The following is a 25,465-nucleotide window of genomic DNA, read 5'->3' as shown; positions in this document are numbered from 1 at the left end:
AACCTCTAGAGCTCTTGGGGATTTTAAGGGGCCCGCTAATCCATTCCTTTTCCTTTACCCTTAAACCATTTCAAACAGACAACAATCTACTCTATTTTAAGGACATCCGAGGAAGAGTCCACAATCATTCTTAGCCAAATTAATTTTAGCAATTAATTTCTCTATGGCTTTCCCAGTTGTTCTGCAAACATACTCCTTCCCACAGTCCTGCTATAAAACAGAGGAAAGTACTGTAGCCATGAGCTTTGAGAAGACCTACAGACCTATTTTGAAGACAAAATAATTCTGATCTTACCCAGCAAACAATGCCCTGAAAGTATTATAATGAAAAATTAACTCTTACTTTTAAGTGTAGGTAGGTACACAGCTCTACAAATTTCTTCTATTCAACCTTCTATGGAAAGTGAAGGCTCCAGATGAGTACTTACCCACCATGATCCTTATTTGGAAGCTCTATGGCACTGCTTGCTGCAGGAACCAAGTCTGACTATTTATAATTCTACAAGATCGATGTTAGAGAAACAAAGTTTTGTTTCAATACTAAATCTAGGAAACTGCTAAATCACAGATGGGCTTGCGCCAAAAATGGGTAGGAGACCTACCTACAGATTAAACCCCATTTCACACATATAGCCTCAGGGAAAACATACAGAACAACCCCCAAAAAGGTTTTTCTCATATACATGACGATATGTACACAGATCCAGAGTTTGAGAGTCACTGAGTCAAACTTAGAAAAACATGGACTGCTAATTTTGCTTCTTTCGGCCACCAATATCCACTTTTTTTTTAAAACTACATGCTACCAAATGATGCTCGTAATAAAAGGGTTGGTAAAAATACTGATCCAAGAGATCAAGTGGCTCACTTACTAATAATCTGAAATTCCAATTAAAATATGAACTGGAAAGAAATCATCAATGTAAAAATCGCTCAAGTTGATCATCAGAGAAGAAATGAACATGCCCAAATAACCAGAATGACATCTGAACTCAGTGACTGCCAAATACAGCCTGTGAAATGTCCCATCAAAATAAAGATGGGAAATCAGTAAGCAGATGGCAAAATTCTTTCTAAAACCTCACATAAGGGGACATTTAAGGCATTTCTAACTGTTGTGCAAAAGAGAAGAAGGAGGTTTCATCAAGTGTAACTCTAGCCAAGTTATGATAATAGGTTGCTTCAATCCTCTACTTGGCTCAGGAAGTAAGTGGCTTAAATGGGGGAAGCAGCTCTCAGTAGGGGACATGAATGCAAACCCTAACTCTGCAAGGTGGAAAATCACTGCAGCTCTGGATGAATTTCAGAGAAGAATCAGGCTGTTTCATAGTCAGAGGGCAGCCCGTGCTTAGTTGTACAGTTTAGCTGATAATGCTTTGTGTCAAGAAATCACCTTTTCTATTTGAGATTTGTCTTAGGTTTCTGACCCATTTTCTTGTTTCCCAGGCTTTCTCTACCACTCTTGAAACTCCCAGACAACTAATGAACAAGGACTACTGTCTTCTCAGAGCCTCAGCATTAATCTTTGTAAGACTTAAAGGACACCACTTTGGTGTCCATAAACCTGCAATCACACATGGATGGGGAAGTTTGTAAAACATTTCATTTCCCATATAAATGGTAAAAACTAATCACTTTTAGAACAGGAAGAACATACAAAGCAGGATTGGGAGAGGTCTGTTTCACACAAATGCATCTCAGTTTCTGACTTGGATGAAACTGGCAAAATGCAAGAGAATTCCCTATATTTCATATATTCTCTATTCAGGTTTAAGAGATTTGCCTTTCAGTTTACATCTTAGTAATTCACCAACTGAACTTAAGAGTTAAAACTCTCACCATCAGAAAACAATGCTTTTTGGTGACGAAAGACTTTTAAGTAAAAACAGGGTTTAAACCAAAACTTGAGTGATATATTCTACAAGTTTCAAATTCTAAAAATAACAGGAGGACTGGAAGGATCAAAATGCCATGCATTAGTTGGATTACTTTGAATTTAGAGACAGGGACACTGTCCTCAGGAGATCAACTCTCCATTCACAGATTTCCCATAAGAACAGGTCTTTCTATAAGGCCATCAAGCTGTAGGTGATACAATGAACTGAGTTATAAAATAGCCTCTTTTCAGATTAGAGATGATACAAAATCAGTTTCTCTCTTTTCTTCCTGAAAACCTTTTACTCTCAACCTAAACCTATTTTGCCCTCCAGGAATTCCTGGTGTATTTCTTTGAGATATTCTCCACTTTAGTAGCAGAGCCTACAGAAAACCATGATTACTACGAGGCTATCTCTCAAAGAACACTTTTTCTCTCTTTGTGGGCATTCTAAATGACTACAACCATACACATATACAAAGGTATACAGCTATATGCAAAAGCAAGAGTACTTCAATATTGGTTTAACAAACACTCTCGCTCAATTCGCCTCATGTACCTTATAGACTACAAGGAGTATTTAGGCATTAAAAATATGCAAAACACAATTTTAAGAATGCACCAACCATCCATAGGAGCTTATCTGCATTTTGTTACACCTCTCATCATTTCTTAAATCAAAGCCTAAAAATGTGAAAATCTAAATAGCTGAAAACAATAGCAGATTCTGAAAATTATTAAACTGCATCTTACAACTTACCTGTATCCATCACTGAGATTTCACCAAGAACCAGATTCAGGTAGAGCAAAGGGGCCACAGCTTCCTGTTCATAAGATATTCCCGCACATTTTACAAGAACATACATCTCTACGTCGAGCCTTGGCATGTCTGAAGTTAAAATTTGATTATTGGGATATAATGGAATCAGGGCCAAGTGCTTTTCCAGTATCTACCACATTAACCTTCAAGGTCGGACACAGAGAAGAGGTGGTAGGGTTGGATTCAAAACTAAAGAACACTCCATTTGTGGGGTACATTTCTGTTGATTCTGACCTCAGAATCTTGCCACCTCAGCAACCACTTAAACTGAATTTTCACTTCTCCTGGCCCTGAAACTCCCTTTCAGTAGTTATTTCTTCCTTTAAATATAAACAATTTATGGCTAAGTAAAGTATATTCTAGTAGAAGAATATAGTGAAGGTCAAAAGAAGTTTCCTATGTACCACGAATGACTCGTGGTGGGCCAGAGCCCAAGTCATACTTAACGAGAAAACAAACAAAAAAATTTAAGTATTATCATTTACTTCCTTAAAAATCTTGTTTTCTTTAAAACTGTAAACAAAATTGACCCCAATAGTAAAGATATTCACTCATAATTTTTTAACAAGTAGATTTTAATAACTTTTTATTCCCACACAAAGCAATCTAATTTTCTGAAAAAAGAAACTGCTACACAGAATCCTTTAAACATAGTTTGTATAATTCCAAATGAACAGAAGTAAGAGGCATGAGGGACCTCTGTGGTCATAGGTAAGCCCTAGTTGTCCCTTAGTTCGGGATCAAGGGCAGTTTATTCCATCACCTTAGCCAAATAAATGGTTCCTCAGTATCCCCTTTCAAATAGTTTATATGAAAGGGTTATTCTTAATAATGAAACTACCGAAGGGAGACAGAAAAGAATGAGAGAGAAAAACGAAAATAGTACAGTATAAATATTTCCATCCTAATAGTTAAGGACTCTAGGTATCAAATGGTACCAACTTGACAAGTCTGAAAAGACCTTAATATTTAGAACATTTAAAAGAAAAAGGAGAAATCATCCTTCTAAGTACTTTGAAAGCATGTCAAACTATAGATTTACATGTGACAAAGTCTTAAGGGCCACCAAATATGTAGAAAAAGAAATTCCAAATATTTTAGTCCTTTGAATATACAAAACCAAAGAAGACACAAGGACCTAAAGATTAAACACAAAGCGAGTTTATAATGTTCCAGTTTATGTGGTTTAGAGACCTTCTATTTTGTCCTGTAAGATAATTTCAATAGTTCTCTCTTGCATGTGTCCCTATTATGATTGTTGGAGATATATTCATTCTTAAACTTAGAACACGATATAGGCTATAAAATTTTCCAAATTATATTGTTGGCATAATCTAATTCAAAATGTAAAAATCTTCAAAGAGATTCAAAGAGACTTTCATTAAAACCCCCTGCTTATCTACTGCAAAATATAACTTTTGAACAAGAATATATAACTATTACAAATAACAAACAAGTTGGAATGATCATTGAAATGTCCATCCAGGAGGCCCTCAATTCTCCTATTTAGCTCTCAAACAACCTATACTTCTATGCATTACATATTGACACCCCTAAACAGACTTCTGAGGCTGATCCCAGATATTTGCATGCAGGAGATAAAAGAACATTTGCAGCTGCCATACATGCTGGTGATCTGTGAGTTCCATGACCATCTTGCTGCATGCTGCATTTGTTCTTTATATTTTATTTAATAAGTGGAAGAAGGGGGGGACACATCAAATGGCTGACATTGTTAAGAACCACGGGACTTTAAATTTAACACAACTGGGACAAGAATAGAAACGGAGGAATGAGGAGTCTTTCGCCTCAGCTGGGTTCTCATAGGGCTTAAACTAGTGGATAGTGCTCAAATGAGAAAAAGAGCAAAGGCAAGAAACATGCAGAAAATATTGGAAATAAACTATCTAGGATTAGGTCTAAAAAATGAAGCATAATTGGGAGTTCTGGAGTGATTTAAGATCTCTACAACTCCTCTGTATTTAGTCCATTAGCTTTTGCAGAACCAATTTTCACATACATCTTTAGGAATGTACTGAGAATAACAGAAGGGAACTTTTTGTGCTGAAAAAAAAAGAAAAAGAAAAAAACTGGCTCCAAACCAATTTTTTTTTTAATTTAATGAATGATTCTGCATGAATCTGTATGAATAAAGATTAGAAAAAAATTGCCTTGGCAATGAACAAATGCAAACCAAGAAATTAAACACTAATCTACAGCAGAAGTTGCTACACAAGAGACGTTTATTAATGTTCTGTTGTATTTACAGTTTTAACATAGCAAACCAAGGTGAATTACCACTTGGCAGAAAGCACATCATTCTACATTTATAACTCATCGGTTTCTGCTAACACATTATAAAAGCAAGTAGTACTACAGTATGTTAGGGATCATCTCAAAAGTTCCAAACTAATTCTTTCTTTGCTCCTTAGTATCTAATACCCTCCCTACTCCAGCCCCTGGCCTAATCATCAGGAGACAAAGAAAGAAAGAAAGAAAGAAAGAAAGAAAGAAAGAAAGAGTAGGACTCTTAATAATAAAGTATCAACTGTACTTTAGTAATTAAGCTGCAATTGTCCTTGTCCTTTTTATTTTATAGTGACAACACCTTTACAATTTCTTAGGTACATAACACAGAACAATAAGGTACTGCAAAATTTAGAATACAGACTATAAAAACTTAATGCTTATTATTCACCAATTAAGAACTTAACTTAATCCTGACGACACCTTAAATGCATTTTGCACTATGATTTTGCTTCCAGGTGTTCACAGTACAACTGAATAAATTTCTAGATTAATTTTAACAGCAAGTATGGATTATGCGTAGAAATGCAGTCATAACAAAAATCTGAACTTTTGAGAAAATCCCTTTTAAAATGGCCAGCATTATACATATCTTACACTAAAATACTTAATTCCAAGTTCATTTTGAGATGGAGGATGAATAAAGCAAGATTGCCCCCTACTGACTACAGGGACAAGGCTCATGCTATTTAAAATAACTACAAACAATAGATAAGGCATTATTAATACATCACATACTTGATTGCGAGAGCTTTTTCAAACATTAACCACTAATGATTCAAAGTTTATGGAATTTTGCATTAACTATTAAAATTTTACACCTAGGAACAAATAAAGAGAAATGACCTTTTTCAACAGTACTTTATTTTTTTAAAGCAGGTGATTATTCTTCTGTGTTCTGCATCTTGATTCACTTCCTGCAGGTGTTCTCTTGCTTCTTGAGAGAGAATTCATAAACGCAGGAAGGCCTTTGCCAGAAAACATCTGCCAGAGAAGGATATTGAATATTGAAACTCTAGTTAGCTTGTTATTTTGGCCAAGAGAAGGATGTAGTCACAAAAGAAGGCAGGATGTTTGCAGACACAAGTAGATTTTAACATAGCTTTAAGATTACTATACACTGACATCATACTATTCAATAAACATTAACATTTCAGTTCTTAAAGTTACCAAGGACTCTAGAACTAGGAAGAACCTGAATGCTTTCTCTAAAGCCCACAAAGCCAGGGATCGATCTCTCTCTCCAAACGTCCTAACAACATAATGAAATGCAAGTAACACTTCCTTCCTCCTGCACTTAACCTCCACAGCAATGACTGAAACTTGGGGACTAAGAGACAGTAGAATCCAAGTGCACAGGTAATTTTCCTAATACACCTGAAGCTCCTGTTTACCCTGCCAATTCTGCCAGATCTCACACAAGGAAGATTTCCACAAAGGACGCCAATGATGTCATGCTGTACTTAGAGCACCGCAAAGTTAAAGAATAACTGTAAACTCACAGGTATCACAGATACTTCTTTCAATCAATCAGACAAAAAAGTCAATGTATTGTGGGGCATATATTTCTGAAAAAATTTGATAAAGAAACTAATTTTTTTTAATGTTTATTTATTTTTGAGAGAGAGAGAGAGACATAGCGTGAGCCGGGGAGGGGCAAAGAGAGAGGGAGACACAGAATCCGAAGCAGGCTCCAGGCTCTGAGCTGTCAGCACAGAGCCCGACACGGGCTCGAACTCATGAACACAAGATCATGACCTGAGCTGAATGAAGTCAGACACTTAATGGACAGAACCACCCAGGGACCCCAAAAAACTGATTTTTAAAAAGGAATATACATGACTGAAATAAACACTCTCAAAACAATGCCCATATACTGCATATTATTTTTAAGTTTATTTATTTATTTTGAGAGAGAAAACAAGAGGGAGAGCATGGGGGGAAGGACAGAGAGGGAGGGAGAGAGAGAATCCCAAGTAGGCTCTGGGCTGTTAACACAGAGCCTGACTCAGGGCTCTTGACCTGAGCCGAAATCAAGAGTCAGATGTTTAACTGACTGAGCCACCCACGTGCCCCATATATTCTGTATTTTAAATGCAGTTTTCATACAATACTTTGAGGCATTTCTGTTTTGGCATAATTAATCATTTTGGTTTTCATGGAATTAACAGGAAAACGTACAAGTGACTCCCTATGTTAATGCAAAAAAACACACAACAACACTGAAGACACACACACTACTTCATAAATATTTGAGAAACAACTGTGTGGTATCATGCACCAAGGGAGAGTTGGATGGGCTCATATGGAGACCCTTAGCTTACTTTTCTACCTGTCCAGGTTACTGTAAAAGCTAGAACTAGCCCTTTCTTTTCTATCTTTTCTGATTAGACTGCTGCGTAAATCTTTAAAAGGCTGACAAAATGCAGAGAAGCTACAATAGAGGAAATCAATATATGGTTTTTTAAACTGTTCAATATTTTTCCAAATTCCAAATTCAGTTGGTATTCAAGTAAACCAGTAATAGTGACACAAGAACAACTTTTCTTTAGATTGAGAAACCTCAGAATGTACAGTGACAAAGACATGAGAACATAAGGAACTCTAAAAACCAAGCAGAAGCAAAAAGTGTATCAGCAGGCCTATGTCAAGTGGAGGTTTTTGCAATGAGGCTAGACTTACTACAATTTTAAGTAACTTCAGCTTTATTAATTTCCATTAACAGATGAAAAATGATGTAAGAGTTCTTATTCATTAAAACACTAGAATTTGCAAGAACATAAGATATAGTCCAGGTAACGATCTGACCACTTGCCTTAGATCATGCTGCTTCCACAGAGGTTGATTAGATCCCTCAAAGTCAGAACCACCCAACAAACAATAAAATTCCACTAAAGGAGTCTAGATAGGTTAATAGTGGGTGATCTCAATCACTATACAGGCTCCAAATGAAAATTATTACTGCTCTCTTAAACCTGGAGGCCTGTCCAGACAGACTTGACTCACAAGATGTCACAAAAACAATGGTGGAACACAACTGGAGGAAAGAAGGCTGTTAGGGACTCTGGACATCATTACTAAACTGTAGATCGGATCACTTCAGAAACAAAAGGAACCATCAGCCTACAGATCATTTAATCTCAAGAGGAAAACCACCATTTCTTCTTGAATGTTATATGAACTTTTTTTAGCAAAAATTCCACTGGGGCGCCTGGGTGGCTCAGTTGGTTAAGTGTGTAACTTCGGCTCAGGTCATGATCTCACGGTTCATGGGTTCAGGCCCCGCATCGGGCTCTGCGCCGACAGCTCAGAGCCAGAAGCCTGCTTCGGATTCTGTGTCTCCCTGTCTCTCTGGCCCTCCCCTGCTCACGCACTGTCTCTCTCTCTGTCTTGCTGCTTGACAACATAGTCCAACAAATCTAACTTTAACTTGGGGTGAACTTCCTTTAATAAATTAAGAGAAGTATTAAGGAGGAGGGGGAAGATTATAGAAAGGGAAACATCACAGAAAAGGAAAAATAGCATCATATGTGGGGAAATTTTACATATCTGGTAACTAATAGGTACAGGTCACAGGAATCATTATCTAATTGTAAAGCGTCCTATCTCATTAATGCCAGGGCTTACAAACTTTCCCCTCCTATTTTAATTTTTTTTTAACGTTTATTCATTTTTTGACAGAGAGAGACAGAGTATGAACGGGGGGAGGGTCAGAAAGAGACGGAGACACAGAATCTGAAACGGGCTCCAGGCTCTGAACTGACAGCACAGAGCCTGACGCAGGGCTCGAACTCACAGACCGTGAGATCATGACCTGAGCCGAAGTCGGATGTTTCACTGATGGAGCCACCCAGGTGCCCCTCCCTCCTATTTTATATGTGGTTAAAATAACAATTTAAAATCTTTTGGGCTTCACAGGCACAAGTGCTTCTGGAGCAGCGTCTGATACCAGTTCACTGTGCTACCACATTCCAACTACTGCAGCTAAACCCTCAGTTCCTTGGCAGCATCAGAGGAAGTGGTACTCCATAAAAATTTATTTTCCAGTAAAATGGTAAATAAGAATAAGTATGAACACGACATTTTTGACCATTTCAGATAAAGAGGTTTCTGAAAGGTATCTGTTTCTTTGGAAACAATACAGAAGGAACGTTCTGTTTTTCTGCTTCCTCACAGTCACTCACTTCTTGAGGCCACCGGGCCTACATTTAGCAGTTCCTTCTGGCTTTTCTTGCTGTGGGGCAGGAGACCAGATTTCCTTTTTAAGCTTAAATGAGCTCCAAAAGGGAACCTGAGAGCTGCCCCTATGATAGCAGTACATGAGCCTCACTGTTCGGCTTTTGTAACATCTACTTTGGCTGATTAGAAAGAGGCCTTCTGGGGTCATTTCAAGGTTTGTTTGTTTGTGTGTCCTGTATTTTGGGTCACCTGAACAGAAAAGTCACTATTCTTGTACCCTTTTCCAGTAAAATGGCAGACCTTAGTACAGCATGGGAATTAAGTTATTTTTCTGTTACGGCAAAGCTACTTTAAAAAGTACCTACCCGTGTCTTTCTGGCAAAAAGTAAGCCTACAGCTAGCTTTTAACTAGTGACATATATATCAAAGAAAGTTAAGAAGTCTCAGTGAAAGAAAATAAAATCTTCACATCTTACATGATGGTTTGCTAGCACAACTTCAAACTAAATTAAATTTCCTCTCAACTAGAGAAACATTCTACATTTGGATCTAGATGAACAGTTCTTATCCCTGTCAATGGACAAAGGAAATTCAGTCCCATGGGATATTATGGCTTTTCAGATTCACTCTGGGGATACTGACAATTAGTAAGGAAGTCATTAGAATTCTAAATGCGGCTCTAAGCCTCCAAACCCCTAATTTAGAGCTCTGAATCCTCTGGGCATGTCAGAAATGATTTCAAATCAACTAGATTAGCAAAGTCAGATAGAAAAGAAAAGAAACTTAAGATGCCCTTCACCGAGAGATGCTCTAAGTTTCTGACAACTCCTAAAGCACAATAAGGCTTCTGACCCCAAAATACAGAGAATCGCAGGGGCCTAGAATGTCCCTTCACAATTCCATCAGCATTAGTACTAACGACTGTCTACTGCAAATCATAATCCCATACTTTGCTTTACATTTAGAATACTCCTATAAAACATTTCAGACAGTTTTAAAAATCCAAACAAAACAATACCAATTTTTATGAACAAAAGCCACTCAATATAGTCTCTAACAATACAGGAAAACTGAGAAGTTCAGGCTTTCTTCTGAACCTGGCTGTTACTGGTTATGTGTTAGAAACAAGATGAGGAAGGTGTGCAATCCCCTAATAAACATTGAAATTTCCTTCTAACTGAAGAATGAAGAGAATAGAAGTGTGATCTTGGTCCATTCAGAAATTCAAAGCTACCATTTGCCTAGACCTATAGAATCTATTATTTTTTAAAAAAGAGAAATAAGGGGGCACCTGTCTGGCTCAGTCAGTAGAACACACAACTCTTGACTTCAGGGTTATAAATCTGAACACCACACTGGAAACAGAGATCACTTTAAAAGAATTAAAAGGGGAAGAGAGAGAGACAGAGAGACAGAGAGACAGAGAGAGACAGAGAGAGAGAAAGAAGTCTGTCCCCTCAGGATATATGGACACGAATGGATTAGGGGAAATCTATGGGTGATTTGCACACCTTTTGTAAGGAGAACCATGGCAACCCAAAAGAATTAACTTTTGAATCTTTGGCAGGTAAGAGTTAAATGTGAGGCTTAGAAATAGTTACCAATTATGGATATGGATATGGATATGGATATGGATATGAATATAGAGAGGAAAGAAAAAAGAGGACAATAGTAACTTCATAAAACTACACAGAACATCTGATAAGTCTCTTAAAGTTAGGATGTCCTAGACACAAAAACACATTAGGGCATTAGACCAGCAGTGTCAACGTCCATCTGAGTCCAGACTTTGTAACCTAATTCAAATTCAGGATATGCCACATACTTTTAAACACGCAATTAAAACCTACTTCAAATGTTTTATTTCTTTTAAAAAAAAGAAAAAAAAAATCAGCACATATGGCACTCTTAAGGAACAAAGTTTTCTTTCAAATCAAAGTACATATTGCTTTGAAGAAATTTACTTTAACCAATACAAGCCTAAGTTCTTCACATGCTTTAACTTTTGTAAGAAATGCCTTAGGAATATACTCTACCATGCAGGTATCTGACCTCATCTATCACTGTAACTTTCTGTTATTTACATAAATACATTTAATTATACATATGAAATGCTTAATGCAATTTGTCATATTCAAGAAATTCTCATATTATTCTGTTTCTTAAAAACTTTTACCTATTTTTTAGAAGATTTTGTTTTGAAGTAATCTCTACAACCAACACGGGGCTCAAAACCACGACCCCAAGATCAGGAGGAGCATGCTCTCCTGACTGAGTCAGCCAGGCATCCCTGTTGCTTAAAAAGTTTTAATGCTGGGGTGCCTGGGTGGCTCAGTCAGTTGAGCGTCCGACTTCGGTTCAGGTCATGATCTCACAACTCGTGAGTTCGAGCCCCACATCAGGCTCTGTGCTGACAGCTCAGAGCCTGGAGCCTGCTTCTGCTTCTGTGTCTCCCTCTCTCTCTGCCCCTAACCCACTCGCATTCTGTCTCTGTCTCTGTCAAAAATAAATAACCATTAAAACAAAAAAAAAAAGTTTTGGGGCGCCTGGGTGGCGCAGTCGGTTAAGCGTCCGACTTCAGCCAGGTCACGATCTCGCGGTCCGGGAGTTCGAGCCCCGCGTCGGGCTCTGGGCTGATGGCTCAGAGCCTGGAGCCTGTTTCTGATTCTGTGTCCCCCTCTCTCTCTGCCCCTCCCCCTTCATGCTCTGTCTCTCTCTGTCCCAAAAATAAATAAACGTTGGAAAAAAAAAAAAATTAAAAAAAAAAAGTTTTAACGCTGTCTCACATCACCTGGCAAATTAATTATGGTGGGTAATTTCTTTTCTAGATGCACACATCCTGATACCATCATGAATCTTCAACACGGAGAACTCCATTCTTAGCATCTGATTACTTTTGTTAACTATGACTACCCACAGCAAATAGAGAACAAATTAATGTTCACAAAGGGTTAGCTTGCATTGAACCAACATGTCCCTGGACTTTAAGGGCTGCTCTATGCATTCTACTGTTCCACTGCAAATGGGCTTAGTGCTCAAGATATTTGAAACCATTGTCTCAAGCTGGCTTTGCCAGCCTTGACCTTCAACACTCCTTTATGCTATAATCAAACTGCTGTCCCTTGAGCAAGCTTCATACTTCCTTGCCTCTATTACACTCTTCACTCTGCTTTAGGTGATTCTAAATCTACCCCACCTTATCCAATTTCTGCGTATCACTTAAGATGGATGTCAACTGGTACACCCTTTAAAACAAAGCCTTGTCTGATCTTCAGGGGGTGCCTGGCTAGCCCCGTCGGAAGAGCATGTGACTCTTGATCTCAAGGTTGTGAGTTCAAGCCCCATGTTGGGTGTAGAGATTACTTTAAAATAAAATCTTTAAAAACAAAAAACACACAAAAAAAGCCCCAAAGCCTTGTCTGATCTTCAACTAACCTAGCCCCTAGGGTGGTTCGAGATTCCTCTCCACAACCCACCCATCCCAAACTTAAAGGAACAAAGTGAAGTCCAAGAAGTCCTATTAGATCTTGTTACCAGAGAGGACTCTCTCTGGTATACTCTTTTCCAAGATTCCATAGCTCTTCCTTTTTGCAGCTAAAGATGGAAGATGAAGCTAAGCTCTGGAGAAAACCACATAGGAATCAAAGAGGAGCCTTAGCAGGGCTTAGTCCTCCTCTTCTAGGCAGAGATAAAGGTCCATTCCCCTTCCTTTCCTTGGGTTTGACCCTCCTTACCACCAGAGTGGTAATGTCAGGGTGTGAACGTGAAGAAGGGCACCAGGAAAGTCTCCTGACTAATTTTAAGAGATGGAAGCCTTAGTGGGCTTGTAAGTAGCCTAGGCAAAAGGAGTTCCTCATGCAGACAATGGTTTCTTCCCATTGGAGCTCTGGGGTTTGGGGGACCTATGTAATTACAGCCAAGTGATTAGGCCTAAAAGGCTCCTTCTCAATGCTATCCTCTGGAGCTGGTACAATAAGCAGTGGCTTCAGGATTCAGGATTCAAAGATCCTGGACCCCGTAGTTACAGTCAAATATCCTAGCTTCCCAAAGACTATGAAGACCCCTGCCTCTTCTATACTGTCAGAACATGAGATAATGTTTTCTCCTATGGTAGTTTTTCCAACTTGCCCATTTCAACAGCTTTTAATGAAAACACGCCTTAACTAAACTAGAAACTGCCAAAAAGGCAAGGACTATGGCTTCCTTACCTTCTCTATATTTCCAACTACAGGGGGCATACTATACTCTGATCGTGGAGAAAAATCGGCAATGGATCACATGATTATACTGGGACTAGAATAACATTTTGTGTAATACCTTTAATAAATAAAGAGAACTCTGGTCCTAGGGAGATTTGAGAACGTTTCTGGCATCTTCCGAACTTTTGCATAATTGATAAATCCTCTGAGAAACAGGAGAAAACCTGATTTAAAAAAGAAAAATCAAGAATGAATTTATAATTTCTGTATTAAGTACACCCTGCCCACAGAAATATCCCTATTGATAGCACTATTTCATCATTTTTCTGCTAAAAGTTATCAAAACATGAGCAATTTCCAAATGATTTCCATACAAAATTTTCCATTTCTCATTGAGAAGACATAATCTTGAGAGCCCAAATGAAAGTCTTTTTGCACATTCAGAATCTAATTGGTCTAAAAGGCAAATAAAAAATAAGATAGAGCTAAACCTCTATTATTTGATAACCTCACTGAAAGGCATTATGAAAACCTACCTTCTAGGTTCCAAAACAGTATTTCAAGATAATTAAGCCCCCCAAAAAAGACACGTTATAAAATATTTTTCTCAAGAAAAAAAACAAAAACAAAAAAAACCCCATCCCTCTTGTCAAGCTTTGTTTTTTTTTTCCTGTCAACTGTACATATGCTCTCCACTAGGTGTCAGGATCCCCTTAACCTATTACAGCTATTCTTTTTATATTTTGTTTCGTTTTTTTTTGTTTTTACAGCAATTCTTACATTCTCAACTCTAAATTTAATTTCTCTATTCTTAAAAATATATATACAAGTAGGGTTCACTCTGCCCTTTATTTACCAGGCACTGAAGGAGTGAGGCTGATTTTGTAAGTCTACACCAAAAGCTATTTACATTCAGTTTTCACCTCTTGTAACAACCAACCCCCTCCTCCCCCCGGGAAGGGGGTATGCCCCCTCTAATGACAGCTCACTCTCTTCTGACCTTCCTCCTTCAGAGCTCTTCCCTGAGTCTTAAGAGACATTTTAAAAACACCTTTATGGTGATATAATTCACATACCATAAGCTTCACTCATTTCATGTATACCATTCACTGGCTTTATTTAATTTTAGTAGAAATATAAAGCTGTACAACCAAAACTATTATCTTAACTTGAGAACATTTTTATGACCCCTAAAAAATCTGTACCCATTCAGCAAGCACTCCTCATTCCCATTCTGTTTGGCAGCAAAAGTAGTTAGTGACTAGACAGCAGGGGTTACCCCATCACGTGCTGGGTTGTGGAATCCTGGTGAAATGAGTGGTTAATCTGGAGTGGATGCCTACAACTCAGCTCCAGTCAAAGGGTGGGGGCCAGGTGGAAATACAGGCCTGTTTTGCTAGATATTCCAATTTTTAAGAAAAGTAAAAAAATTGAGACATTTTATATGGAAACTCTTGATTTGTAAGTGACAGCAACTAATTTTTAAAAAACCTCTAAAAATAACTGTAGAACAAATTATAACTACAGGCTAGATGTAGCTCATGGAGTGTCAGCTTGAGAGCTCTGTGTAGACTTGTTCCTAGCAAAACAACAAACAAAATAACAAAATACCCAAGAATTGGTACTCTCTGCAAGAGAAATTCCCAAAATGATCTAAACATTGGATCCAAATGCACAAGTTATATCCTAAGTGTCACTGTTTTTTCGCTTACTAGTAAGCAGTAAGATAAACAGAATGACTAATTGCAAGTATGGTAAATTCTTCTCCCAAGAAACTTTAATAAAGGAAGGAAATCAGTTCATTAAGTTTCTATAAATTATCTATGTTGTCAACAATCAACCTAAAAGTACATATTTAATGCCTCTCCTTTGGTCCATTCAGGACTTGTCTGAACTTAGGCTTGGGGGATAAAGGAAAGTCACCCTTTTTCGTAAAGATACATTTTCAAGAATAAGCAAGCCAAGAAACTATTCCTCTAAAGTAACTCTTCTATGGGTCATTTTTATTATTAAGTGCCTTAAGATTAAGGGGGGGGGTTATGATTTATCTTTCCTTAGAATTCCAAAGACTATTAGTAGAATAGATGATGCTACTGGGGAAGTGGGGGATGCTGTGATATAAGATTTGTATTTTCTAAGTAAAATTTAGGTTCACCAATGGATGGTCTATCACCTTGGGCAAAGCAGGTAGGTCCTGAATATATTAAGCACCTGTTGGGCATGGGTGCTACACTGTGCTAACTAGACCCATTAGTAGCGTTGCCACCAAGGATCTTGATTAAGGAGGTAACAAGGCAGCCCAAAACAGGAGACAGGAGAAAGCGATATCATAGAAGTGGGCGAGGCAATTATACTATCTTGAACAGGATGACCCTGCTATGGTTCTATAGAAATGACAACAGTGATGGTGGTCAGTTATTGTATCATAAATATTTTCTTCACAAAGAAAGAAGAAGCCAAAACTATTCACCCCACTGTTCATTTCTTTGCTTTAAAATGTCTTAGAAGAAAAAATTTTTAAATACAGAGTAAAAAAAGATAATCTTAAGATGAACAACCTGAAATGCCTAGCATATTATATTCTTTTAATTGCAAAATCATTCTTATTCTCACCAGTACTGAACTAAAGAGTTCTAGAAACCCAATAATGATTCTTCCAGAAGTTATGTCTAGTAAGACTATACATTTTGTTTCTTGCTGACAGATCTCACTGAAGATTGGCCGCATACATGCCTGAGTAGTTAGTTCAATTTGTTACAATATACCTATAAATAATTTCGGGTTAAGTTTGTGAACCCTTTTGTCATGAATACTCTCAAGGGGAAAAATACTCACAAACTATAAAGTCATATTACCATGCCCCACTGGTCACATGGGAAACCTGAGAAGTATATACGAATGGGTTAGGAAAAACCTACCACTGAGAGACCTTTTTTTTTTTTTTAATTTTTTTTTTCAACGTTTATTTATTTTTGGGACAGAGAGAGACAGAGCATGAACGGGGGAGGGGCAGAGAGAGAGGGAGACACAGAATCGGAAACAGGCTCCAGGCTCTGAGCCATCAGCCCAGAGCCTGACGCGGGGCTCGAACTCCCGGACCGCGAGATCGTGACCTGGCTGAAGTCGGACGCTTAACCGACTGTGCCACCCAGGCGCCCCGAGAGACCTTTTATTAACCTGCTTGTTACTCTAATGGTGACAACAACCTAGCCTTTAAGAAATGTTTTAAAAATTATACTTACTATTTGGTAATATATTACTGTATCATAAACAAGATAAGGGTTTACTAAAAGCAATTTTACTTCTAAAATTAAAAATATCTTTTCTCTCCTTTGTCTACGTTAAAAGCACTTACCTAAAACCAGGAACACCCACCAGAGCCAGTACTGACCATCAAAATATCCAGGGAAATAGGTGGAAAACTGAAAAATAAAGCAAACAATTTTATAGCAGCTTAGCAAATACAATTTCACGTTTCAACGTAAGGGCACACAAAACACAAGACTTTTGCATACTAATGCTATCATTTAGCTCCTGCAATTTTTTTAAATGAAAATATTTTATGTATTACTGACCTGAAATGGTTATGACATATGCAGAGACGTTTCATGGAAAGGCAATCTTGAGATATGATTTTGTCTTATAGACTCCTTGTTTTGCAGTGCTCAAATCTGTTTATTTTTTAAAAGGTTGGTTTTTTTTTTTTTGCCCACGTAACATTCATCCTTCTAGAAATACGTTTTGATGACCCTTTGACTTTGCTTACCCAGTGACAAAACCAATTATTTTGTTCCTATTCTTCCAGGTATGCCTTCACTTTGCAAGCTTTATCATGTACAACACAATAATTCGATTCCTTTGCCAAATAATGGCACATTCTGGCCAATGGGAATTGAGGGCTGCTAAGGTCTTCTTGCATGTGGAGAGAAAAGCAAGAGAAGAAACAGTTGTCTTTCTTCTGCTGAGCACTGCTGTGCTTCTGCTGTGATGCCTTGAAACTGCTATGGCCGTTTTCACCCTGAGGGAGGAGCAGCTGTACTAACATGCTGAGCAGAAGCGGCAACTGTCCCTAATGATGTCAATGACACACTGATTTAACTATCCTCGACGTCAGGGCTTGTTTTCATGGGAAATAAATGTGCTCCATGGTTTTCTAAGCCATGTTGAACCCGTTTTCTGTTACAGACCAGGCCAATCTGATACAAGTTGATTCACTCAATTCAGTTTTAAAATTTAGTCAGCTCTGAAAATTTTAGTTAAAAAAAAGATTGGTAACTAATTTTATCTCTGTTTTCTACTGGGGGCTTCAGTGTCCAAGAATTTAACACAGTCTCAGTGTTAAAATATAGCATTTTATTTCCTAATAGAATAACAATTTAAGACAGAAGGAATGAGAAACCTCTTTAGGATTCAGGCTCTTAACCTGAAGGCTTGTCTCAGATGAATATATATTAGCCGTCTGGGGGAAAAGTCCTTAACTTTTACCAGACTCTCAAAGGAACTTGCAATCCTAAAAATGTTAACAACTGGTTAAAATAAATAAATTTGAAAAACTCCAGCTGTCAGTCAACACCCATTAATTAGTTTATAATGCCAATTTATGATGGATACATTGATTTTATCTATAAAAGCAATAAACTTATATGAAATCGCAGTATACTTTGAGACTAGATTTTTTTTTAAGTATAAATTACTTCAACAATTGTGACTACCTGATAACTCCCAGATCACTGATGATTCCTCTCTAATATACTGTAGAGATAAAGTCCCCTAATGGAGTAGCACTTGTTAAACAGTTTCAGCTCCCAGACATTTTGGTATAACCACTGATGCTACTGATAAACAACCCTGGAGGGGAGGGAGGAAGAGAGCTCTGAAGAGAGGGAAGAAGTGGGGAGAAACAAAGTGAAAGAAAGAGGGAAGAAGAAAGATAAACTAAAACTTTAGTAGAATTAGTGAGAGGGTGAGAGGAATGCCTATTTTTAATGAGACACCAAAGAAGTGTTATCTTTCTTTTTGTCATAAAAACAACTAATTTCAGAACAAACACACATATTATCCTATTATAAACATTAAAAGCAGAGAAAGCAACTTGTGAACAACCTGTAAGATAGATACCTTCGGGCCACCAATATTCACTAGATTTAAGTATAAGACTTGCATGCATGAACTAACTGCAAATGATTTAGGTTCAACTTCATGAAGCCAGAATAAAGACAAACCTAAAATCATTTTAAATGTAGAGATAATGTTAAGCAACAACACATGAAAAAAAAAATGAAATATTCAAACTTATTCCACTTCTTGTTTCTCAAAGGGTCTATCTTTTCTGGTATACAACTTACCCTGACAATCAGGATCCACTTAATTAGAGAGAGACCAAATCCTGAAATGGCCCCATACCTTCCTGCAGCTGAGGTGGTCAGACAAAAAGACAGGAAAAATCCAATCCAGTTAAAGAGGAATGCCACTGTAAAGGCAGAGAAGAAAAAAAAACAAAACATGTCAAACATGTCCTGTTATTATGGTAAGAGTGCCTTCTACACTTGCTTTTGCTTAAATGGTTTTTCCAAGGATAAAAGCCCAGCCCATCCACCATAACACTTCCCTTACCTCCTACATCCATTCTGTCTTCCTCCCAAAAGCAAACAAGAAAACATATCTATTGCTATTCACTTTCAAAAATGCCTTAACATTCACCTAACTGTATACTTATGACTTGCGCCCTTTTATGTGTTACACTTCAGTAAATAAAAGAATCTGATTCAAGTTATTCATCGTCCTACTTCTATGAATCTTGACAGCTACATAGCATCGCCTCTAAAAGCACGGCATTTCCTTTATATCTAATCTTTTTAATACCGCAAATTAAAAAAATGGTTGCTCACTTCTAAGTGACACTCAGGAACAGATAAATGCAAAATAATATCAAGGAGGGGAAAAAAATTCGGCTGACTTTGATCTGTCAGAAAATAGAAGCTTGCAAAAAAAAAAAAAAAAAGGCAAAATCAATCAGACTAAGGTCTTCAATTCCTACTCTACAGGTCAGGTCTGAGTAGGAGCAATGCCAAGGATCCTTGCAGACCTAAAAGATGAGGCTTACTTATTAGCTCATGTAAAAATACAGCATCCCCGTAACTACTTCAGTTATGTTTTCTATAGATATAAGAGAAGACAAACAGAAGGAATATTAACAAAAATGTATACTAAGTTCTGAACATCTCAATAAGAGGCATCAAATGCATACAATGTATTAAAATATTAGTTCAACTAGTCATTTTAATTCAGTCAGATACGGCCATACTTCAAAGCACTCTGGTTGGTGAGAGGTGGTCCTACTATGTGTATTTACTTACTGAAAAAAGTTAACATGAAAATCCCATCATTTCCTATCCTCAGCTGGTCAGCATCATCAAAGTCATCCCGACCCACAAAATCTTCATCCTAAATGAAAAGAGAAAGGTAAAATCAAGATGAATTATTTGTAGGCAAATGAAAGGCATCAAGAAAAATAAGGAAAGGAATAAAAGTGAGTACCAAGGAGAAAATTTACCGCTTTGGCTCAATTCAAAATAATGAGCATTAAGGTTCAGTATGTGTTAAAAGTTTCATTTTGTCTTTTAATAAAAGATACAATTAGAGAACAGGCAAATCTTTCTTCTATCTCTATAGTTTTCTAAATGAACTGTTCATTTTATAACCCAAGTTCTTTAAGAATACACTTCAAAAATTATAAAGTTCAAAGAGAAGTATTCACTCAAATATATCTAAAGGAAAAATACATATTTGGCTTAAATTTGCCTTACATTCTAGAATCAGTAACCCAGGGCCTGCTGAGGGCCCAGATATTAGTAACCCAGTACCTAATTAAGAAGTTCAAATTTTTATAAGACATGGGAGAAAAAGAATAGCAAGATCACACATGAAGAGGCTGTGGGGCTGCCCAGTGCTCAACTTTACAACCATTTTGTTCACATTAGCATAAAGGTCTGAAACAACCTCACTTCCAAGCTTATTGGCGGAGAGGATCCTTTCCATCCTAACTTGAAAACATATTACTCCAAGTCTAGGAGGAACAGGACCCTGACTACCATTAACCATGTGGCCCACCTTTTCAACTGATGTACGTTATGTGTTGAAATACTGAAACACATATGAATATACACTTAAAAGTAAAAGCCAGATTTGTACACAGTCCAATGAAGGTTCCTCAAATGCACAAAAGGAAAAAAAGGGAAAAAAAAAACTTTTAGGGACAATCCAAACTCACCCTACACAGACAGAAAGGAGGCTGGGAAATCCATAACAAGCTAGGGTTCACCTGGGGAGGGTGTACTGGAGAAACGGAAATGTAAGGGGCAGCTTCCATTTAAAACTTAACACACTTCGTCTCCTGTTAGAAATTTTTACAAGAGGGGTACCTGGATGCTCAGTCGGTTAAGTGTCTAACTTTGGCTCAGGTCATGATCTCACAGTTCATGGGTTTGAGCCCTGAATTGGGCTCTGTGCTGACAGCACTGGAACATGCTTGGAATTCTCCCTCTCCCTCTCTCTCTGCCCCTCCCCCACTAGTGCTTTCTCTCTCAAAACAAATAAACTGTTAAAAAAAAAAAAAAAAAGGAGGGGCACCTGCATGGCTCAGCCGGTTAAGCATCTGACTTTGGCTCAGGTCATGATCTTGTGGTTTGTGAGTTCGAGTTCTGCATCGGGTGAGTGTGAGCCCTGCTTTGGGTGAGCTCAAGCCTTGCTTCAAGTAAACCCTGCTTCTCTCTCTCTGCCTCTCGCTCACTTGCACCCTCTTTTTCTCTCAAAAGAGGAAGGAAGGAAGGAAGGAAGGAAGGAAGGAAGGAAGGAAGGAAGGAAGGAAGGAAAAAATTTTACAAGAATGTGTTTGTTTTGTTTTTTTTAAAATACTAAGTACCCAGTTTCTGACTTCATATTAGGAAAAATAAGGCCTTGCCTAATTAGAAACTAATTGGGTTGTTTTGTTTTTTTTTGCATAAATACTCAAAGATATACTACAGAAAGACAGGGAAGTAATTTCTAGTAATACTGCAGGTGCTTTCTTTTTAAAAAAAAAAAAAAGTTTATTTATTTACTTTTGAGACAGAGCACTTGCACAAGCCGCAGAGGGGCAGATGGAGAGGGAAAGAGAATCTGCACTGTACGCGCAGAGCCTGACTCAGGGCTCGAACTCGTTGTGAGAACATGACCTGAGCCTAAATCAAGAGTGTGATGCTTAGCCAACTGAGCCACCCAGGTGCTCCTTGTAGGTGCCTTCTAACTGTTCTTCCTGTCCTTGGTATCTGTACTATCATTCCTCCTACAAATTGCTGCTGGGTTAATGTTTCTAAAACACCATACTTGTCTTATCATATCCCTGCTCAAAAACTTTCACAAAGATTCTGTGTGACCCACACATAAGCCTACATGCCCTAGCATTCAAAACATTCTACAGCCTATAGTCTGGTCACAAACTCTTTGCTCAAGCAAAATCAAGTACTACATTCATAGACCCTTTCCCACACCGGCTAAATTCATGTCTGCTTTCTGGACTTTTCCTTTTGGAATGTTCTTATCCATCAAAACTCAGGATCCACTTCAAATCCCATTTCCCCCACAATCACATAGTAAAAAGTCACAGTTCTTCATGCTCACGGCACCTGTGCTGCTTAGATATTGGTAATTGGGGGCCTTTTCCCCAGCTGTCTTAAGTTCTTGTATAGCAGGAGTACTGCCTTATTCAAAACTTTCTACCTATCCATTACAAAATACATAGCACATTGTAAAAAGAAAAAAAAAAAAGTGGTCTATACATGTTTGCTAAATAACGTTTAACAGGTTCCTAAGTATGTATCCTTGTCAAATAAAAGTATTCTAAGGAGTTCTGTTATTAATCAGAGCTAACCTCCTGGTCTATTTCCATGGGACAGTTACCATATAATATAAGGGAACTAAAGAATACACATAGGACTTTAGAGTCTAGAATACCTGGGTGTGACTCTCACCTGTGCTACTTATTAGCTATTATGACTGCGCAAATTACTTAATCTCTCTGGGCTCAATTCTGTAAAATGGGGATAATATAATCTCCATCTTGCAAGGTTGTTGTGAGGACTGGAAACAATATACTAGAAACTGAGTACATGCCAAGCATGTCGCTGGCTTCCAGTATTATATGAAGACTGTTTTGTCCTTAGACAATAAGCTCCTTGAAGGTTGGTAGTTTCTCCCTGGAAACTACAAGAACTGAGCACACACTATCATATGGAATCAGCCTAGTCTAGGCTTATGAACTATTATTTCTATCAAGTAGTGGTTTTAGGAGCCTGACTCCTCATAGTAGGTATGGTCTGTCAACAGTCCTCTACCCTAAGGCCTGAACTTCTGGGGCCTATGCCACTGCACTGTCCCAGCTAAACCTCTGTTTTTGTTCTTATTGTTCACTCTAGTTTCCTCTCGGGATGAGTCTGGAACCCTGACTGCCCCTACTCTACATTTTCCCAATACTGGCCCAAGGCCCTACCTGCCATCAGCTTTAACCTGGATGAGTATTTATGAAATCACATCTAGTCACTTGCAGATCTGACATCAAGAACAAAGAGTGCCTTAAAATCTCCCACTGGCTTTCATCACACCCAACCTACAGGATCCGAATTCACTATGTCCTCACAGACACAGGAGTGGTCTGGACTACTGGTGACATGAGATTCACCTAGACAATTGCTGGGGCCCTGTTATAAGTTTCATAAGTTTAATTCTATAAAGATGAACTTATTCTCTCCATAAATCTCCCTATCTACCTAACGCCAAAATATGAAATGTGTAGATCAAGGCAAAGTCAGTGTATTTCCTAAATCAGCCCCTCCTCTAAGACGTTTCAGTTAGGGCAGGAAAGTTGAGAAAATGGTGGTGGAAGTAGAGATACAGGGAAAATTTAAACTGGCCTGACTAGTGATTTTTTTTTTGCTGATTTGTAACTTTTACCACATCATTTTCAGGAAGAGGTAGGAGTTTGTTATCCCAAAAGAAAATGTACTTGTTTTTTAAAAAAATAGTTGTACTTTCTCAAGAAACTAAAAATAGAACTACCCTATGATCCAGCAACTGCACTCCTAGGTATTTACCCAAAGGATACAAAAATACAAATTCAAAGGAGCACATGCACCCCAATGTTTATAGCAGCATTATCAACAATAGCCAACCTATGGACAGACCCCAAATGTCCACTGACTGATGAATGGCTAAAGATGTGGTATGTGTGCATGTGTGTGTATATACACATATACACACAATGGAATATTACTCAGCCATGATGAATCACTGACTTGTACTCGTGAAACCAATACTGCATTCTACGTTAACCAAAATTTAAACAATAAAAAATTAACTGTACGTTTATGAATTAGTACAATCATAAGCAATACATCAAAAGTGGGTAATGAAGAGACCCTAATTCCCATAAAGCAGCCAGCAAGTAACATGGTAATTTGGACTTACTCTTCCAGGAACCAAGGGGATAGTAGCCTCAGCCTTTGTTCTCTCAGCTTCATCATAACTGGGCAGTGTTGTTGCCACATTGTAAGACGGAGGCTTTGGAAATCCAGACTCATCTTTGTAGTCAAAATATGCTGCAGAATAAAAAGGAAGTCATAATTAACTGACCATTAGCTAAACGCAGGAAAAAGATGATTTCTACTAACTCTGGAAAACAAAAACCAGCCATACTTCTAAGGGTACATACAGAATAATTGAACCAAACTGTTCATATAAGAATATAAGAGATTGAGAATGATTTTTAAATTCATCCACCTTTTAATTATTTAAGCAGATTCATTTAAATCACTTTGCCTTCCCTCCCAAATGCCTTGGAACACTTTTTTCAACTGTCACTTGATATGTTCACCAAAGGCACTCAGTATTAACAGTGGCATAAAGACAACATTTAAGCCAAAAATACATCACCTGTGTGTCTGTAAGCTGTACCATAGTTTCCTCCCAATTATAAAGAGGAAAACCAACTTAATAAAAAAGTTAAAATTCATTTCTCACAAGTTTATTCTGGCACTTTGATTCTTACCCATTAGTTTTACCAGGTACTGTTTTCTATGATGTGCCTAATCAGTTCAGGTAACTAATTCAGTTACAGGTAACTGAACTGAGGTAACTAATTCAGTTACAGAGCCATCATTTATCTGAATTAAATCTTTCATTTCCTCTTTTTTTTTTTTTAATTTTTTTTTTTTTAACATTTATTTATTTTTGAGACAGAGAGAGACAGAGCATGAACAGGGGAGGGGCAGAGAGAGAGGGAGACACAGAATCTGAAACAGGCTCCAGGCTCGGAGCTGTCAGCACAGAGCCCGACGCGGGGCTCGAACTCACGGACCGTGAGATCATGACCTGAGCCGAAGTCGGACGCTTAACCGACCGAGCCACCCAGGCGCCCCTCATTTCCTCTTTTTAATGTATCTTCATTCTCATTAACTTCTATGATAAGGAACTCAATATTTATTAGAAAAGATATATTTAAAAATCTATTAAATTTCTACACCTTTTTTTTAAAAAACAAACATTTTGAAAAAAGTCCTCTAGTTCATCAAGATTAACATTTTTCTCTCTTCTTTTTCTTCTGGTTAATTGTAATTAACTTCCAATAAAATTCACCTCATTAACAGAAAAAAGAAAAATTCTATGTATTCACATGGACACAAAAAGCATTTTACACAATTCAACACCTACTGATAATAAAAACACTTAGCAAATCAGGAATAAAACTTCCTTAATTTGATCATAAGTCTCTACAAAATACCTAGAGTCAATATCATAATTAATTGCAAATTTTTAAAAGCTTTCTCCCCTAAGATTAGAATTAGACAAAAATGCCTACTGTCACTACTTCCTGTCAAACATTACCTTAAAGATCCTACTAGTTCATATAATATGGCAAGAAAAGGAAATACAAGACAGAAGTATTAGAACAGAAGAAATAACTGTCCTTCATCATGGATGACATGATTATAGACCCAGAAAATTCAAGAGTATCTACAGACAGCCTATTAGAATTAATATATGAATTTAGCA

The 25,465-nt window shown here is 37.7% G+C and overlaps 1 protein-coding gene across 1 annotated transcript in view; it reads right to left on the bottom strand.

Annotated features, from left to right (window-relative positions):
* Nucleotides 1-4,921: 4,921 nt before the first annotated feature.
* The window catches only part of NDFIP1 (Nedd4 family interacting protein 1), a 56,496-nt gene continuing 35,952 nt past the window's right edge, over nucleotides 4,922-25,465 (bottom strand). The window contains exons 3-8 of the mRNA XM_047086268.1: nucleotides 23,882-24,012; nucleotides 19,738-19,825; nucleotides 18,727-18,851; nucleotides 16,737-16,803; nucleotides 13,500-13,605; nucleotides 4,922-5,987 (exon numbers count right to left, since the gene is read on the bottom strand). Of these exons, the coding sequence (XP_046942224.1) occupies nucleotides 13,502-13,605; nucleotides 16,737-16,803; nucleotides 18,727-18,851; nucleotides 19,738-19,825; nucleotides 23,882-24,012 (515 nt within the window). The 3' untranslated portion in view covers nucleotides 4,922-5,987; nucleotides 13,500-13,501. The remainder of the gene's footprint in view (nucleotides 5,988-13,499; nucleotides 13,606-16,736; nucleotides 16,804-18,726; nucleotides 18,852-19,737; nucleotides 19,826-23,881; nucleotides 24,013-25,465) is intronic.

The sequence above is a fragment of the Lynx rufus genome, unplaced genomic scaffold (assembly GCF_022079265.1).
Source record: "Lynx rufus isolate CCGP_SWC_20201006 ecotype Redwood Valley unplaced genomic scaffold, mLynRuf1.p SCAF_1, whole genome shotgun sequence".
NCBI classification, from domain to species: domain Eukaryota; kingdom Metazoa; phylum Chordata; class Mammalia; order Carnivora; family Felidae; genus Lynx; species Lynx rufus.
Note: the sequence above shows the minus strand (reverse complement) of the source record. Positions and strands in the feature narration are given on the sequence as shown.